This window comes from Palaemon carinicauda, chromosome 37, assembly GCF_036898095.1.
Source record: "Palaemon carinicauda isolate YSFRI2023 chromosome 37, ASM3689809v2, whole genome shotgun sequence".
In the NCBI taxonomy this organism is placed as follows: domain Eukaryota; kingdom Metazoa; phylum Arthropoda; class Malacostraca; order Decapoda; family Palaemonidae; genus Palaemon; species Palaemon carinicauda.
Genome location: NC_090761.1, coordinates 53226665 through 53245958, shown reverse-complemented (window position 1 = coordinate 53245958; position 19294 = coordinate 53226665). Strand labels below are relative to the sequence as shown.

At 41.9% G+C, this 19294-nt stretch overlaps 2 protein-coding genes across 4 annotated transcripts in view; one reads left to right on the top strand and one right to left on the bottom strand.

Moving 5' to 3' along the window:
- The window catches only part of LOC137629104 (uncharacterized), a 261346-nt gene that overhangs the window by 196650 nt on the left and 45402 nt on the right, over nucleotides 1-19294 (top strand). The gene's annotated exons all lie outside the window — the stretch shown is intronic.
- Nucleotides 1-19294, bottom strand: part of LOC137629676 (protein-L-isoaspartate O-methyltransferase domain-containing protein 1-like) — an 89964-nt gene that overhangs the window by 62089 nt on the left and 8581 nt on the right. The window contains exon 2 of the mRNA XM_068361231.1: nucleotides 6167-6656. Within this exon, the coding sequence (XP_068217332.1) occupies nucleotides 6167-6379 (213 nt within the window). The 5' untranslated portion in view covers nucleotides 6380-6656. The remainder of the gene's footprint in view (nucleotides 1-6166; nucleotides 6657-19294) is intronic.

Here is a 19294-nt window from a genome sequence, read left to right as displayed (position 1 = left end):
CGATCGGCGAGAAGGTAGACATGGTGTTAACATGTTCTTTAAATAAATACTCTCTCTCTCTCTCTCTCTCTCTTATTCTTCTTCACTGTTAGTGTTAGAGATGTCTATTAATTTTTTCTGAGAAAGAGAGAGAGAGAGAGAGAGAGAGAGAGAGAGAGAGAGAGAGAGAGAGAGAGAGAGAGAGAGAGAGAGATTAAACAAAAATGAGAGATTAAACAAAAATGTGTTGTGTACATATGTTTTTTAACAACGTTAACGAGTTGAAAGACAGTTAAATGTAACTAAAAAAAACAATATCAGCGAATCTGAATTCCTTTATTAACTAAAACAAATATTGATAAAAACACACACGTGTGCGTATGCGCAAACACACACACACGCACGAGGATACACGATCGGCGAGGAGGTAGAGATGGTGACTGCGATAACATACCGTACCTTACACTACGGAAATTTTAATCTAACTTAGCTTTTTTTTTTTTTTTTTATATATATATTTCATATTTTTTACATTTTTTTTTCTTTTGATTTTTTATTTTCATCACTTTCAGTGACGAGTTACGGTATGTTATCGCAGTCACCATCTCTACCTCCTCCCCCACCGTCTCTCTTGCTGCGTAGCGATTCTTGCACCTGTGTGTATGTTTGTGCATACGCACACGAGTGTGTTTGTATCAATATTTATTTTAGTTAATAAAGGAATTCAGATTAGCTGTTATTACTTTCTTAGTTACATTTAATTGTTTTTCAACTCGTTGACGCTGTTAAAAATCATATGTACTCTAAACACATTTTTGTTTAATCTATCTCTCTCTCTCTCTCTCTCTCTCTCTCTCTCTCTCTCTCTCTCTCTCTCTCTCGGAAAAAAATAATAGACGTATCTAACACTATAACAGCGAAGAAGAACGAGAGAGAGAGAGAGAGAGAGAGAGAGAGAGAGAGAGAGAGAGAGAGAGAGAGAGAGAGAGAGAGAGAGAGAGAGAGAGAGAGATATTTTATTTAAAGAACATGTTAATGCTATGTTTAGAGAGAAACAGAAAAAGAGAGAAGTCTTATTTAAAAGAGCTTGTTAATGCTATCATGGTTTTCTTTGCTTCACTTTTTTCTTTCTTTCTGTTCATCATGCTGGCCCTTCTCACAAATGATCGTTGCCAACAATCTCTTTGTCCTTTATCCCTATCAACAAAAGGCGTTCTATCTCTTCCATGGTATTGCTAAGATGTCTTGTAATAATGGTGATTCCCTTCGATGGTTATTTGCTTTAATGGCTGCCTTCAGCTTGATGATCCTCGAGATCATAGGCCTATTCCGGCCATATTGTTTAGCCATACAGTATCACTCACATGCACACTGCTCTCATGTTTTTCTATAATTTCTTGCTTCAATTCTAATGAAAGAATTGCCTTCTTCCTGTACTGAAACTTAGCTTCTTAGGCACCATGATTATAGGTAAAATCAAAAATGAAATGTCAGAAAAGGAAGAAAATAAGCACTGTTAATAACAGACCAAACAGAAGACAACAACACGATACACACAAGAATAGAGAACTGAGTACTCAACGCTCAATAGCGTAATGTTTACTTCGTGTGTCGAAATAAAATTCGTGTGTAGAGTCAAAAATTTTCTCGAATTTTACTTCGGATGTAGATACGTTCGTGTGTAGAGGTTCCACTGTACTAGTAATGGTTGTGGTGCGAAGAAAACGTAACGTGAGGGAACACTGATGAGTATTGGAGAGTCGATGAAGATGACTGCCAATCGTATATGTGGGCTCTATGATGCTCAAAGAAGAAAACGAAAGCACCAGGAACTGAAAACATTGTACTTGTGTGAAACAACAAGGTCCAAGAGGCAAGTGAGATGGCTGACAGTGTAGATGCAGGACTGGGCGAGGCGCGTCCGCTAAACAGGACGAGTCAACTAAGCGTGACGAGTCTGCTGGGCACGACAAGTCAACTGACCATGACAAGTCTTGCTGAGCAAGAAGAGTCGACTGGGTGTGACGAGTCTTGCTGGGAGAGATGAGTCTGCTGGACAAGAAGTCTTCTAAACGAGATCTGGGGGAGACAAGTCTTCTAGATGAGATCTGGGGGAGACAAGTCTTCAAGACGAGATCTGTGCGAGACGACATCTGTGTGAGACGTGTCTTCTAGACGAGATCTAGGCATGACAAGTCTTCTAGACGAGGCGAGAAATGGGCGAGACGAGACAAGTCTGCTGGGCAACGAGGTCTGTTCCCAAAGAGGAAGGGTGGGAAATGAACGAATCAGAATTCCCACCAGGGCCAGAGGAATCCCCCCAAAGGGGAAACAAAACAAGTGAAGGAAGTCTCTCCCAAGGATGGAAAAGGCGACCAACATCTACTGCCTGTCGGCAATTCTCCCAGCAAGCAGGAAGACTGCCGAACAATGGCTGGAGGAGGGACTCTCCCTTGGTAGGGAAAGTTCCAAAACCTGGATGCAAACCTCTGGGCAGCAAGCACTTTTTGCTTTCCCTCAACGAGCTCTAGCTCAAAATGCAGTCAACATAGAGTGTTGCCTGAGAAACGTAGCCAAAGGTTGTTTCTGGGTTCCCCCGAAGAAATTCGAGTTCTAAACAGCAACAGCTCTGAAGAGAACTGATACCACGTACAGTGGTACCTCTACATACGAATTTTCCAACATACGAAGTAAAATTCGACCAAATTTCTGCCTCGACATCCGAAGTGTTGCTCCAACATACGGAGTAAACATTACGCCATTGAGCGTCGAGTGCTCAGTTCTCTGTTCTTGTGTGTATCATGTGGTTGTCCTCTGTTTGGTCTGTTATTAACAGTGCTTATTTTCTTCCTTTTCTCACATTTCCTTTTTGATTTTACCTATAATCATGGTGCCTAAGAAGCTAAGTTTCAGCACAGGAAGAAGGCAATTCTTTCATTAGAATTAAAGCAAGAAATTATAGAAAAACATGAGAGCAGTGTGCATGTGAGTGATACTGTATGGCTAAACAATATGGCCGGAATAGGCCTATGATCTCAAGGATCATCAAGCTGAAGGCAGCCATTAAAGCAAATAACCATCGAAGGGGATCACCATTACTACAAGACATTGTAGCAATACCCTGGAAGAGATAGAACGCCTTTTGTTGATAGGGATAAAGGCCAAAGAGATTGTTGGCAACGATCATTTGTGAGAAGGGCTAGCGTGATGAACAGAAAGAAAGAAAGAAAAAAAGTGAAGCAAAGAAAACCAAGATAGCATTAACAAGCTCTCTTAAATAAGACTTCTCTCTTTTTCTGTTTCTCTCTAAACATAGCATTAACATGTTCTTTAAATAAAATCTCTCTCTCTCTCTCTCTCGTTCTTCTTCGCTGTTATAATGTTAGATACATCTATTATTTTTTTTCCGAGAGAGAGAGAGAGATTAAACAAAAATGTGTCTAGAGTACATGATTTTTAACAGCGTCAACGAGTTGAAAAACAATTAAATGTAACTAAGAAAGTAATAACAGCTAATCTGAATTCCTTTATTAACTAAAACAAATGTTGATACAAACACACTCGTGTGCGTATGCACAAACACACACACACAGGTGCAAGAATTGCTGCGCAGTACGAGAGACGGTCGGGGAGGAGGTAGAGATGGTGACTGCCATAACATACCGTAACTCGTCACTGAAAGTGATGAAAATAAAAAATCAAAAGAAAAAAATTAAAAAATATGAAATATAAAAAAAAAATAAATAAATAAATTAGCTAAGTTTGATTAAAATTTCCGTAGTGTAAGTTACGGTATGTATTATCGCAGTCACCATCTCTAACTCCTTGCCGATCGTGTCTCCTCGTGCGTGCGTGTGTTTGCGCATACGCACACGAGTGTGTTTGTATCAATATTTGTTTTAGTTAATAAAGGAATTCAGATTCGCTGATATTGTTTTTTTAGTTACATTTAACTGTCTTTCAACTCGTTAACGCTGTTAAAAATCATATGTACACAACACATTTTTGTTTAATCTCTCTCTCTCAGAAAAATTAATAGACATCTCTAACAGTAACAGTGGAGAGAGAGAGAGAGAGAGAGAGAGAGAGGAGAGAGAGAGAGAGAGAGAGAGAGAGAGAGAGAGAGAGAGAGAGAGAGAGTGTATTTATTTAAAGAACATGTTAACACCATGTCTACATTCTCGCCGATCGTCCGTCTCCTCCTGGCGTACCAAATTCTACACCTGCGTTAGCCTGTCTCTAAGGTAAAGTGGCAATAAAACACATTTTTTATTTATTATTTCTTTATAATTATCTTTTTTACATGCTTCTTTCATATTATGCAGTTATGTTATTGTTATGCGTAATTATGTGTAGCCATTTATTAAGGATTTATTATGGGTTTTTAGGCTGAGGAACGAATTAAATGAATTACCATGTATTCTTATGGGAAAATTCGTTTCTACATCAGAAGTCGGTTGTGGAACGAATTAAATTCGTATGTAGAGGTACCACTGTACAGGAAAGGCCGTTGTCCGCGCTATGGTCAGGAACTGCCACAGATGCAGGAGAAGAAGGCAGACACTGGGAGGAACAGCAGGAACATCCTACTTGGTACTCATTATGTCAGCTGACTTAGCTGAACGAAGAAGTACGGTGTCCTAGAGAGATGAGGAAAAAAAAAGAAAACGGGAGGACATCCTAAACCACTGACCGGAAAAGTGACCCCCGAGAAGCACCGGAACATGTGGAATACTATGCACTCCCTTCGCTGGCTGCCATTCCTGAACAAAGGAGAGCAGCATCATTATTGCTGTAGAAATGTTGGATTAAAAATTCTATTCAAAATTAATAAGTTGAAGAAAAACCACCCGGGAGAACAACCTAACCAGCGGATGGGAAAGGTGCTTCATAAGAGGTACAGGCACATGCAAAAGACTATGCACTACCTGTGCCAGCTGCGATCGCAGAACAAAGGACTGTGGTGTTATAGTCCTGTAAACATCACAAATTTTTAGTAATTTGTATTTTTCCTAACATACTTACCGAGAACTACTTTCTTAGGAGTTACCTGGAACCTCCTCTCAACCGACCAGAGTTTCGTGTAGTTTACCCTACTTCCACTTTCTGTGATGGCAGGCCTAGGCAGAAGGATACATGCCCTAAGGGCAATCTCGAGGCAGGCCTCATGTTAGCTTGGGTCTCGACCTTCAGTAAGTTTTCTGGTCACGTCGTGATATCATCTCGACGCTCTCCGTATCTCAGTGCGACCCTTTGTGTAAAAAATTTTATTTAGATATTAATTAGCTGAAGAAAAACCACTTGGGAAGATAGCATAACCCGCGCACAGGAAAGGAGTTCTATGAGAGGCACAAGAACCTGCTTCAGACTATGCACCCCCTCTGCTAATTAACGTAAAATGAGGGACTGCGGCATCGTCAGCGAAGAGGAGCAAGACCGAAGTCAAGCTCTAGGTAGGCCGTTAGTGGCCTTCTCTCTGAAGAACTTGCAGAAAGCAAGTGATATTAATCTTCGAATGGAGGAGTATCCACACGAGTATGACTTCCCTGCAGAGGAGGCCAGGTTGCTGCACTCGTAGAAGTGGGGAGACCACCACCCTAGGGGTTGTCTAGCATCAAAAGGAAGAGACCGTAAGAGAGGGTTTCTGCGCCCTTGAGAATGCTACATTACATTTACACCAAACCAGCAACATTCATATTGTAAAGATAAAAGAATGTATATATACATATGAAAACATTACATGAATGTCTAAACACTTATAAAAACATGAGCACTGTAAAACATTTAAAAGTCAAAAGTCAGCAAAAAAAAATTTGGCAGAGAGACAAACGTCTACTCTCACAGGTGTTTGTGTAAGCGGGGTAGTTGGCTACTCCTCCTAAAGCCCCCCACCACTAACTAGCGGTAGGGTGGTTACACCTCGATAAAAGTCTTATGGCTAGTCTTCCAGCTTTGCTGAAAGTATAATCCCTATAAATAGCAAAAGAGTTTGTATTTTAGTTTCGCAACAAAGGGGCCATTGTGCTGTGTAGACATACATAATTTACCAAGCTCTGTATTTTGAAATATTTCCAGATATAAATATTCTAAGTAATATGCAATGGACGATGAAATATAATTGGAAGGTGAAGGGATTAATGAGGTAGAATCATTTAAATATATAGGAACTACATGTATGATCTCTTACCTTGGCATATATACAAGGTGCTGATAAATGTAAGTTTCCTTTCTTCCAAGCATTGTCTCGGTAGGCCTGTTCTCTATGTTCAACTGTAAAATAGTCCCCTCTGTCAACAGCACGGAAGATGCGTTCTACTAAAGGAGTTTTTATGTAATTTGCAGCCTTCAGGTTATCCACCAAATCATCATTGTCAACTCCAGCACTGACTGCTCCTCCCATCTTTAGTTCTTTAATTTAAAATTTGGAAAAATGCAGCAGAACTATTGAATATATCACTTCAGTAGTAGTAGTCTTCCTATGCAATCATATATCTAACATGCAATATAATTGTTGGCACACTTGCGTACTGAACTTGAGCTACTATCTAATTTTGAGCAAATAATTTGGCAATAAAGTCAATTCTACCAAATGCTCATGGAGCAATCAAGTGCTCTTTCTTCCGCCAAAAGTTGACTTTAATTTTGAATATATCTCTTCATCAGGTTTACAACCCATCCTGAAAAAGAACAAAATAACAAAATATTAAAAAAGTTGAGCTACAGAATAATGTACATAATGCTATAAATGGTAAGTTATAATCAATATTGCATTTCATACTAGCCTTAGGTTAAAAACAAATTACAGTATAGTACACCATAACAAAATTCATTTTGAAGTTTTCTAATTTTACTGTACAGTACTTAAGTATTAAGTTTGCAATAATATCTGGGAACTACGTATGTTCTTTAATGCAGAGTGATCAGGGTTTGGAAAACCAACAAACTTTTAAAAATAACAAATTCGTAATAATTTGTATTTTTCCTAACTATACAAACCTTGGCTATTTAATAGCAGTATTACTTTCGGCGTAGCTGAAATGACAAGCCATTGATTTTTAACGAGGGTTAACTACCCATACCGCTAGTTAGCGGGGGTAGGGTAGGGTAGCTTGCTATCACCCCCCCTCACACACCTGTGATCGAGCTCACTTTGCTTGGAGGTAGGACTTAAAGGGGGATAGGGCTGGCGGGTAAGTTTCCTTAAATAGCTAGGGTTTGTATAGTTAGGCAAAATGCAAATTATCTACAAATTTGTCATTTGTTCCGTAACTGGAGTACAAACCACGCTATTTAACAAGGGTGACTCACCCATTAGGAAGGGTGGACGTCCCAGGCAATCTGGCTTTTGGCTTTTACCAGGGGGCTCCTTATCTGAGTGTATCAGTACTCAAAAAATAAGGAGTCCCTGCACCTCACTAAAACCTTGCTACGCAAGGTTCGCAGCCTACTCAAGCTGTTTGTTGAGGTATGTAGAAGTGTGACTGTCCTGGTAAAGTTATTCAGAGTTCTTTAGAAGCAAAAACTGAACTGTGTAACTAGGACTTTCCCAATACCACCTCGTCAGGGTATGGGGACGCAACAGTAATAGTCTTCATACTAGGTACACAAGAGAGCATGGTTTACCTGCAGTGGTTTGAGGTCAGCTATGCAGTGAACCCCAGATGCTGCTTTCCCCAAGAGAAGGAGAATGAAGAAAAGAATAAGGGCCAGTCAAACCTTTTCATTCACGCAGACTAAAACCGGGTAACAATGCCCTCAACCTTCTGCTACTTGTCCAATAAGGAGCTTGAGGTTTTAAACCAGCTGTTGTGCAGCCATCACAGGACCAATAGAGAACGTATTGAGTCTCCTGTGGGTCACGTCTTGCAGGAAGTGGGAAGTGAATGTGGTCTGACGATTTCACACCCCAGCTGGAAAAACCTGCGTCACTGAGAAGTTTCTCTTGAATGCCCGGGACGTAGCTATGCCCCTGACATCATGAGCTCTGGGGCGACGTGACGGAGGAGGGTCTGGATTCAGTGCATGGTCTATGACCTTGCGAATCCAGGCTGAGATGGTGTTCTTGGTGACCCTCCTCTTGGTCCTTTCTGTGCTGACAAGTAGTGCAGGCACACGAGGACGGGCTGTGGCTGTTCTTTTAAGATACAGCCTCAAACTCCGCACTGGGCATAGTAAGAGATGGTCTGGGTCATCTGTTATAGTATGGAGACTAGAAATACGGAAGGAGTGAAATCGTGGATCCGCTACTTCCGGGTTCTGAGTCTTAGCAATAAACTCAGGGACGAAGCTGAAGGTTACATTTCCCAATCCCCTTGAATGGGCGATGTCGTATGAAAGACCACGAAGTTCACTGACTCGCTTGACCGAAGCGAAAGCTAGCAGGAACACCGTCTTCTAGGTCAGGTGGCGATCGGTTGCCTGGCGTAATGGTTCATAGGGAGGTCTCTTAAGAGACCTGAGAACTCAAACCACGTTCCATGGGGGAGGTCTCACTTCTGACTGAGGGAAGGTAAGTTCATAACTCCGTATGAGTAAGGAAAGTTCTAGCGATGAAGAAATGTCCATTCCTTTCAGTCTGAAGGCGAGGCTTAAGGCTGAGCGATATCGTTTTACTGCCGTGACTGACAGGTGCATTTCTTCACGCAAATACACGAGGAACTCCGCTATTGCTGGAATAGTGGCATTGAGTGAAGAGATACCTCTTCCACGACACCAACCACAGAAGACTTTCCACTTTGCCCGGTAGACTGCTGCTGATGACTTATGCAGGTATCCAGCCATCCTAGTTGCAACTTCTTGCGGAAATCCTCTCTGAGAGAGGAGATGCAGGATAGTGTCCAGGCGTGAAGTCATAGCGAAGCTACGGCTTTGTGGAATATGTTGGCATGAGGTTGTTTGAGTAGATTGTGTCGTGGAGGGAGTTCTCTTGGGGGCTCCGTTAGGAGTTGCAGAAGGTCCGGAAACCACTCAGCGTGATGCCATAGCGGAGCTATGAGGGTCATTGAAAGATTGGCCGATGTTCTGGTCTTGCTGAGAACCCTCCTCATCAGACATAACAGGGGGAAAGGCGTAAACATCGATGTTGTCCCACCGTTGTTGGAAAGCATTTTGCCAGAGCCTTGGGGTCTGGGACTGGGGAACAATACAGTGGGAGCCTGAAGTTCAGGGCCGTTGCGAAGAAGAGGTCCACAGTCGGAGAACCCCATAAAGCCAGGACTTTGTTGGCTACTAGATGATCCAAAGACCACTCGGTACTCACTATCTGAGATGTTCTGCACAGGTTGTCGGTGAGCACATTCCTTTTACCCGGAATGAAGCTTGCCAATAGTGGTATCGAGTGGATTTCGGCCCATCTCATAACTCTACTGCTAGATGGGATAGCTGCTGCGAAAAAGTACCTCCTTGCTTGTTTGATGTAAGCCACTATTGTGGTGTTGTCGCTCATCACCACCACTGAGTGGCCTGCCAGGAACTGTTGAAGGGCCAGAAAGACAGCCTTCATCTCTAGGAGATTGATGTGGAGGTACTTTTCTGACTCTGACCAGAGGCCTGAGGTTGTGTGGTGCAGCACGTGGGCCCCCCACCCTTTCTTTGAAGCGTCTGAGAACAGCATCAAATCTGGGGGAGGTCGAGAATGTCCACTTCCTTTCGTAGGTTCTTGTCTGTCACCCACCACTGGAGGTCTGTCAGTTCCGCTGATCCCATGGGGATCCAGATGTCCTGGGAATTGAGAGTTTGATTCCACCAGGACTTGAGTTGCCACTGGTGGGATCTCATCCTGAGGCGACCATTGGGAACTAGACGGGCCAGCGATGAAAGGTGACCAAGGAGACGTAACTAGTTTGGGCTGTAAGTTCTTCTCGTCTGAGAAAGGGTCTTGCGACCTTTCTCACTGATGGGAAGGCTTTGTGGAGATTTGTGTCTATGATCACGCCCAAGTATACCAGTCTCTGTGTAAGAAGCAGAGAAGACTTCTCGAGATTTACCATAATCCCCAGATCCTGGCAAAGTCTCAGAAGTTTGTCTCGGTGTTGAAGAAGGGTTGACACCGAGTCTGCTAGGATTAGCCAGTCGTCCAGATAACGGAGGAGACGGATGCCAATCCTGTGTGACCAAGATGACACTAAGGCAAATACTCTGGTGAAAACTTGGGGTACTGTGGAAAGACCGAAGCACAGCACCTTGAACTGGTACTTTCTGTTGTCTAGGCTGAATCTTAAGTACTTCCTTGAAGACGCATGGACTGGGATCTGGAAGCACGCGTTTTAGGTCCAGTGTACACATGTAGTCCTGAGGTCTTACTGCTAGTCTGACTGTGTCTGCAGTCTCCATGCTAGATGAAGTTTGTTTGACAAACTTGTTCAGGGCTGAGAGGTCGATGACTGGTCTCCAGCCTCCAGACGCCTTTCTTACAAGAAAGAGTCGACTGAAGAAGCCTGGGGACTCGTCGAGGACTTCTTGGAGAGCGCCCTTCTTCAACACAGTCTGGACTTCTGCCAGAAGGGCCAGCCCCCTTGCCGATCCCATGGCAAGGAATCTATTGACACTGGATTCCTGGTCAGGGGAGGTCGAGATGTTATGAACGGGAACATGACACGATATACTAGACAAATCATGGAGATTGTCCAGGAATCGGCCTCGAGTTGCTTCCACCTGTCTGGGAAACTTTGTAGGCATCCCCCCACTGGTGGAAATACAGGGGGAGTGCCTGTCCTAGTGTTTGTGGCCTCTGCTGCTCCCTCTAGGATTCTTTCCTCCCCTAGATGACTTTTTGCCTTTCTTGTCCTTGACTGGAAAGGGCTTATTATACACCCCTGTCTTTGCTGCTGTTTCCGTCGTTACGGTCTTGGTTGGACGGGACTGCTGATGTGCTGGAGGTTTATAGGGCTTAGTTGTTAAAGCCCTATGGAGGAGGGTCTCAATGAGACTTCCTCCACCTTTCAGCAACAAGTTGCACATCCTTAGGCTCAAACAGATGGGCCCCCTCAAGGGAGGAATGTCTGAGCCTATTTATCTCGATGCTTGGGACCTGTTGGTGGAACCTCTTAGACGCTGCATCTCGACGTTTCGAGATAGTGTTTGCCCACAAGTTCGAGACTTGGTGGGCAAGAAACTCCCTACACTCATTGCACTTATTAACACTACCACACCGTTGACCTCTGCATGAAGGACAAAGGGTGTGAGGATCAGTCTACACCGCTGACATATATGTCCCACAAGGGTGGCCGGAGAGTCCAGGGCAGGTGCGCATGGTCACAGAAGTCAACTTTAAATACACACACACTAAGAGAAAAAGAAAAAACAAAAGTCATTAATGGCTGCCAACATTCGGCGAGGATGAAGAGCGGTAACGTCCGGTCACCATCCGAGCCGAAAGCAAAGTGAGCTCAATCACAGGTGTGTGAGGGGGGCAGTAGCAAGCTACCCTCCCCTACCCCCGCTAACTAGCGATATGGGTAGTTAACCCTCATTACAAATCAATGGCTCGTCATTTCAGCTACGCCAAAAGTAATACCCCTGTTAAATAGCATGGTTTGTATTCCAGTTGCGGAACAAATTTTTTTTAACACAATAAAGGGAATATTCTGAAGCAACAATGTTAATGTAAACCAAAGAAACGTCCCATACATGAAAATAAAGACGAATTAGATTATATTCAAATTCAATTGGTTCTGTAGAACCTGGAATGTACTGTTACTCATAATTTCCCTTTTCAAGAAAGTTGCTGTCAACCTCAATGAAACCCAAGCACTCTGTAAAGGACACAACTTTTCCATGACAAGCAACAATTCTCTTAGCCCTCTGTACGCTAGACATATGGCAGAACAACCTGCTAACCTACACATATTGTTAAAACTAAAGCTAGTAGAAAAAACATTTTAAGACAAAGAACTCTGTCCAAAGCTAATTGCAGGGCTTCAAACCTTGCAAGAATTAAGACTTTCACAGGACAAAAGTCATAACTAAACACAGAGCTCTATGCAAATAGCACAATTTTCTTGTTACATGAAAATTTAAGAATAATTTGTATTTTTCCTAACGATACAAACCTCGAGCTCTACTAGGGAATATACTTTCGACAAAGCTGGAAGACTAGCCAGAAGACTTTCAGCGAGGTATAACTACCCAACTGCTAGTTAGGGGTGGAACAGGGTATAGTACCAGCTACCCCGCTCACATACACACCTGAGTTTTCACTTCACTTTTGATTGCAGGAGGATAGGTGATGGCAGGACAAATTTGTATAAAGAGCTCAAGATTTGTATCATTAAGGAAAATATAAATAATCCCAAAATTTGTCATTTGTTCCATCCCTAATATAAACCCTTTCGCTCATTTTAGGGAAGACTCACCCGTAAGGTGGGCTGAAGGCCTAACCAACTGGGTGGTTTTTGACCCAGAGCATTCCTCCAAGCTACACATGCTTAAGGAGGTATCATCAACACCTACGCTAAACCTTCGAGCATTTGCACAATTTAGTGGCCTGAGCAATCATTGCGATACTAGCAATGTGACTTATCTAGGTAAAAATTCTCTGAAGAACTGGAACTTCTTTGACAAAACCATAGACTTTACCCAATTCCCATCTTGCAAAAAGGCTTCCAGAAGTCTAAAATCACTGGCTATAACAAAACTTACTGTCAGTACTCTGCTTCCACAATGTTTATAATGCTTCCAGAAGGCTCAAATCACTTAAAAGGGGATATGGGGACGTAACAAATATCTGCATATACAGTACCAGGTTACACAAGGAAAAGGGTTTTTACCTGCAGACAGAGGAGCCTAGCTTGCTAAGTACCGTAGGCGCTGTACCCCAAGAGAAGGGAAGAGGAAAGAGAAGAGGAGCCTCTTATTCTTATCATTCATCCCAGATTTAATTGCGGGTAACCTCCGCCCTCTACCATCTGCTACTTGTCCATCAAGGCGACTGAGGTGTTTAAACCACTTGTTGTAAAGCCACCACAGGACTGATGGAGAATGTCTCAATGTTACTGTGGGTTACATCATGGAGGTATTGGGCAGTGAAGGTCATCCGACACTTCAACACACCCGCTTGAAAGACCTCCGCCAGAGAGTAGTTTTTCTTGAACACTAGGGACATGCTAATTGAAAGTTCCATCTATGACCTTTCAAATCCCTGCTTAAATTATGTTCTCAGTGATTCTTCTTTTAATTTTCCCTATGCTGACAAACAATCTGGTCACTCGGATACGAGCTCCTCAAGTCTTTTTGGGGCAATATCTCAGAGCCCTCAATGGGCGCAGTAGCAGTCATCGGTTACTTTACGAAGACTCTCAATCGGTAAGGGCCTGAATATAGGATACGATACTCCCGGATTTTGAGTCTTAACGATAAACCCAGGGACGAAGCCGAGCATTACCTGTTCTCACCCCTTGAATGGGAGACGACGTAGATAAGACCATGCAGTTCGCTTACTCTCTTGGCCGAGGTCAAAGCGAGTAAGAAGACCATTTTCAGTCAGGTGAAGATCTGATGCCTGGCATAACAGTTCATGGGGAACTTCTTTTAGCAATAGCAGAACACGAACAGCATTTCATGGAGGTAATCTAACTTCTGAGAAAAAGTAGGCTACAAACTCCATATGATAAAAGAGAACTCAAACGATGAGGAAATATCAACTCCTTTCAGTCTAAACTAAAGGCTGAGAAATAGCCTTTCACCGCCGAGAATGAGAGGAATTTTTCCTTCCGAAAATACACAAGAAATTCCACTATCACTGGGAGATACTGTATACCCCTTCCATGATACCAACCACAAAAGAGTGGCCACTTTGCCTGGTATACCACATCTAAAGATTCCCAGAGGTATTCATACATCTTTTTTGCAACATGTTGCAAAAATCCTCTCTTCACGAGGAGATTCTGGATAAACTCCAGGCGTGAAGACGTAGGGACTCTACGTCTTTGCTGTAAATTAGAGTGTGGCTGTCCGAGTAGATCATGAAGTGGGAGTTCTCTTTGGACCTCCGTTAGCACCTGAAGATGATCCGGGAACCATTCCGCATGATGCCATAGCATAGCTATGAGGGTTATTGCTGGGTTGTCGGATGTTCTTACCTTTCTGAGTACTCTTCTAATCAGGCAAAATGGGGGGAACGCGTAGACATCAATGTTGTCCCACCGTTGTTAAAACGCATCTTGCAAGAACGCTTGAGGATCCGGCACTGGGGAGCAGTACAGCAGGAGCTTGTTGTTCAGAGATGTGCAAACAGATCCACCATTGGAGAAACCCACAAAGTCATGACTTCGTTGGCTATTAGATGATTCAAAGACAACTCGGAGCCAACCAAGTCGGTCTGCTTAGATTGTTTGTAAGCACTTTCCTCCTGCCCGGATTGATTGATTGATTTGAAGTTTTCTGGCATCCTGACATCTAAGCTCAATGACACCGATATTATCTACTATAAAGAATGAAAGAATATTCAATTAAAACCATAAAAGCAAAAGATGCCATTTCAAAAGTTAAATCGCTTTCCGAAGACCTGCTTCTGAAACGGAGCTAAAAATACTGCTGGCATGGTAGGTCACATCATGTCCAAGAATCTTGGCAAGGATGAACCTCTTATTTGGTCAACATATGTCTCAATGTCAATTATACTACAAATTTCTCACAATATGGCTGGTATTAGCCAATAAGCAGAAATTCATGTGTCAACCCTGTGACCACTGAGGAGACAACAAAGAGTAGTCTCCTACTTTCAGGGCATCATGTTATACTTCCAAGGGGATATAACATTTGTTATTTCTTGCATCTTATCTTTAACTAAACTATCCCAATGTTGTTGCCAATTATTAGAAATAAAATTATTAATGTTGGGTAAACAATCATTACAAAGAACGGGACACCTTCTTGGTAGCAACTTAGCTGCTGTATTCTTTGCCAGTAAATCTACCTTGTTTCCCGACACACCTACGCATGCCGTAACCCAGCAAAATTGAACTGTTATACCTCTCCGTCCAATAATAAGAAGCCATTCTAAAATCTTTAAAACTAAAGGGTTACTGGAATTAAAAACTTCTAAAGCTTGAAGGGTACTCCTTGCATCACTAAAAATGGTAAAATTACCTCACTCTTCCAACGCTATTTTCTCAATAGCGGTCAATATGTCAAATAGTTTGGCAGTAAATATGGAAGCTGTTAGAGGAAGTGCACCTCTACAATCAAAAGCATTACTATATACTCCAAAGCCAGCATCGGATTTAGAGCCATCAGTATACATAAAAGTCGATTCCCTAGGTTCTGCAACATATTCCATAAAGAGACCTAGCTTTCAAGTCAGTCATATTCTTTTTAACTCCAATAATATATTTACAAAAAGATATCTCTGACAATTTCCATGGAGGCATTGATGATACCTTAAATGGAAGCACCTTACTTTTAATTATATCAAAACTGTGAATCAATTTTTTCACCCGAAAACCATAAGGCTGAGGAGATTATGGGTGTAACTCAAAGTATGATGTGTGCTTTACAAGGCTTGCAGACTGATAGGCTAAAGAATTAGGAAGCCTTTGCAACCTAAACAAATACCGAACAATAGAAGACTTTTGGTAAAGGTCTAAAGGTAATTCTCCAGCATCAACAAGGAGGCTTAGGATAGGAGAATTTTTCAAGGCTTCAGTGGCCAATCTGATACCAGTATGGTGTATAGAATCTAAAATATTTAGCCATCTTGGGGTGGCTGAGGAGTATATCTCACACCCATAACTAATTTTTGAAAAAATTAAGGCCTTGTATAACTTTAGAATAGTTTTGCAGTCTGGCTCCCTGGATGTATGTGACAAATCTTTTAAAAGATTCAGAGCCTTAAGATACTTTACTTTTAAAGCTTTCAGGTGAGGAACCTATGTACGTAGTCACCTGCTTCTGCATGATCACGTGATGTTACATGGTCGTAGGATGCTACGCTGCTCTGTGTCACAAACTGAAGCGCCATTGCGAGCGGAGGAGCTATTGTGAGATGAAGAGTAGTCCCGAGTAGACGAGTAGCTACATGCTGGATTGATTGATTGATTGAAAGTTTTCTGGCATCCTGACATCTAAGGTCATTGATGCCGATACCATTTACTGTATATGAAAATTAAAAGAGAATTTGATTAAAACCATAAAAATTAAGAAGTCATTAAAATAGTTAAATAGTTTTCAGAAGACCTGCTTCTGAAATAAATCTAAAAATTCTGCTCGCATAGTAAGACACATCATGTCCAAGAATCTTGGCAAGGATAAACCTGCCATCCTCACCTCGAGCCTCAAACAGATATCTATTTCTTAAGTTAGTAAAATTAGGGCATTCGGTCAACAAATGCCTCACTGTTAAAGGTACTAAGCAGTCCTCGCAATACGGTTGGTGTTGGCCCTTCAGCAGAAACTCGTGTGTCAACCGTGTGTGATCAATACGGAGACGACAAAGAGTCGTCTCCCATTTTCGGGGAATCATGTTATACCTCCAAGGTGATATGATATTTGTTACTTCCCTCATTTTATTGCCGTCTTAACTGTCCCAGTGCTGTTGCCATTTATCACAAACCAATTTCTTGATGTAAGGTAGGAGATCGTTACATGGAATGGGATACCTCCTTGGTAGCAACTCGGATGCCGCATTCTTCGCCAGTAAATCTGCCTTCTCATTCCCAGACACACCTACATGTGCTGGAACCCAACAAAATCGAACAGTTATACCTTTCCGTCCAATAATAAAAAGCCATTCTAAAATCTTTAAAACTAGAGGGTTACTAGAATTAAAAACTTCTAAAGCTTGAAGAACACTCCTTGCATCACTAAAAATTGTAAAATTACCCTCCTTTTCCAAAGCTATTTTCTCAATAGCGGTTAATATGCCATACAGTTCGGCAGTAAATATGGAAGCTGTTAGAGGAAGTGCACCTCTACAATTAAAATCATTACTATGTACTCCAAATCCAACGCCAGCATCAGATTTGGAGCCATCAGTATATATAAAAGTCGATCCCCTATGTTCTTCGACATGTTCCATAAAAAGAGACCTGGATTCTAAGTCAGTCATATTCTTCTTAACTCCAATAAAGTATTTACAAAAAGATATGTCAGGTAATTTCCATGGAGGCGTTGATGATACCTTGAATGGAAGTACCTTATTTCTAATTATATCCAGACTATTTAAAAATCGTTTCACCCGAAAGCCATAAGGTTGAGGAGATTTTGGGTGCAACTCAAAGTATGATGCGTGTCTTACAAGGCTTGCAGTCTGAAAGGCTAGAGAGCTAGGGAGTCTTTGCAATCTAAACCAATACCGAAGAATGGAAGACATTCGGTAAAGGTCTAGAGGTAACTCTCCAGCATCAACAAGGAGACTTGGGATAGGCGAGGTTTTAAAAGCTCCAGTAGATAATCTAATACCTGCATGATGTATCGAGTCTAATATTTTTAACCGGCTTGGGGTGGCTGAAGAATATACCTCACAACCATAACTAATTTTGGAAAAAATCAAGGCCTTGTATAATTTTAAAATAGTATTGCGGTCTGCCCCCCATGATGTATGGGACAATACTTTTAAGATATTCAGAGCTTCAACACATTTAGCTTTTAGCGCTTTTAGGTGAGAAACCCATGTAAGTCTACAGTCAAATATCAAACCTAAAAATTTGGTTTCCGATACACATGGTATCCGTTGACCTTTAATGTATATATCCGGGTCTGGATGTACTCCCCGGATACGACAAAAATGGACAATGGTAGTTTTACTTGTCGAGAACTTAAATCCATTCATGTCAGCCCACTGGATAATTTTATCAATAGAGAGTTGGATTTTTCTCTCAACCATTGCCATTCTAGTGCCAGCAAATGATATTGAGAGATCATCCACAAATAGTGTTGAGAGAACATCCTGGGGAATGGCTGAGGATATCCCATTAATTGCTAGTGCAAAAAGGGTTACACTCAGCACACTACCCTGAGGAACTCCTTCTTCCTGGCACTTACTCTCTGATAGAGTTTCCCCCACTCTCACTTGAAAAACTCTACGTGAAAGAAATGCCTGAATAAATAGTGGCAGCTCTCCTCTCAATCCCAATTCATGAATGGTTTTAAGAATACCATATCTCCATGTGGTATCATATGCCTTTTCAAGGTCAAAAAATACTGTAACATGGTGCTGTTTGGAAGCAAAGGCTTCACAAATAGATGACTCGAGTCGTATCAACACATCAGTCGTTGAGTGCATTTTTCGGAATCCACATTGAATCGGTGATAAAATACCTTTCTTTTCAAGGTACCATATCAGCCTTGCATTGACCATCTTCTCCATGATTTTACATAAACAAGATGTCAATGCAATAGGACGATAGTTTGCTGCTAAAAACTTGTCTTTACCGGGTTTTAAAAAGGCTAAAATAATGGCTAGTTCCCAAACACTTGGGTAGCTATGATCATGCCATATTCTATTAATAATGCTTAAAATAAATAGCTTTGTATTAAAATGTACATGTTTAATCATTGCATATGGAATTCCATCGGGTCCAGGGGCTGTATCATTGCAATGAGCAAGTGCGGAATCAAATTCTCTTTCAGTGAAAGGAGAATTATACGACTCTTCCCTTCTTGTTGCAAAATTTAAAATTTTCTTTTCTTCAGTGCTCCTATACTGGTGACCAGGGGCTCCTTCACACTTGCTGGATACATTTGAAAAATGATTAGCCAGGGCATTGCTAACTTCATTTGCTTCAGTTACATACTGGCCATTCACCTTCAACACTGGTGGTGGGTTGGGGGTGAATTTGCCAGCTATCTTTTTTACTTTCCTCCACACAGAAGATGGTGGTGTTCTACTGTTAATGGAGGAAACAAAAGACATCCATGACTGGCGCCTTGCTTCTTTCATGGCACGACGGAACTGTGCTCTACATTTCTTGTACATTATTAAATTCTCATCAGTTCTGCGTCTACGCAATCGTGTTAGAGATCTTCTTGTGGCTCTGTGGAGTGCAGTTAGTTCTGAAGACCACCACGGGACTGGTCGTCGTTTGAATAACCCTGTTGTTTTGGGAATTGAATTGACTCCTGCTGTATGAAGAGTTCCATTCAGTAGGTCTATGGCATCATCAACACTTTCAAACTGTTCTGCTCTCCCTTCGATTTCACTTAGCTCACAAAATTTAACCCAGTCTGCCTTGTCTAGATTCCAACGTGGCGATCTTTGCAAAGGCGGACCCTTGTTGGTGTTTATAATGATTGGTGCATGATCACTAGTATGCCAATCATTTAATGTCCTCCAATCAAAATCAAGAAGGCAGTTAGAGCTTGCAATTGAAAGGTCAAT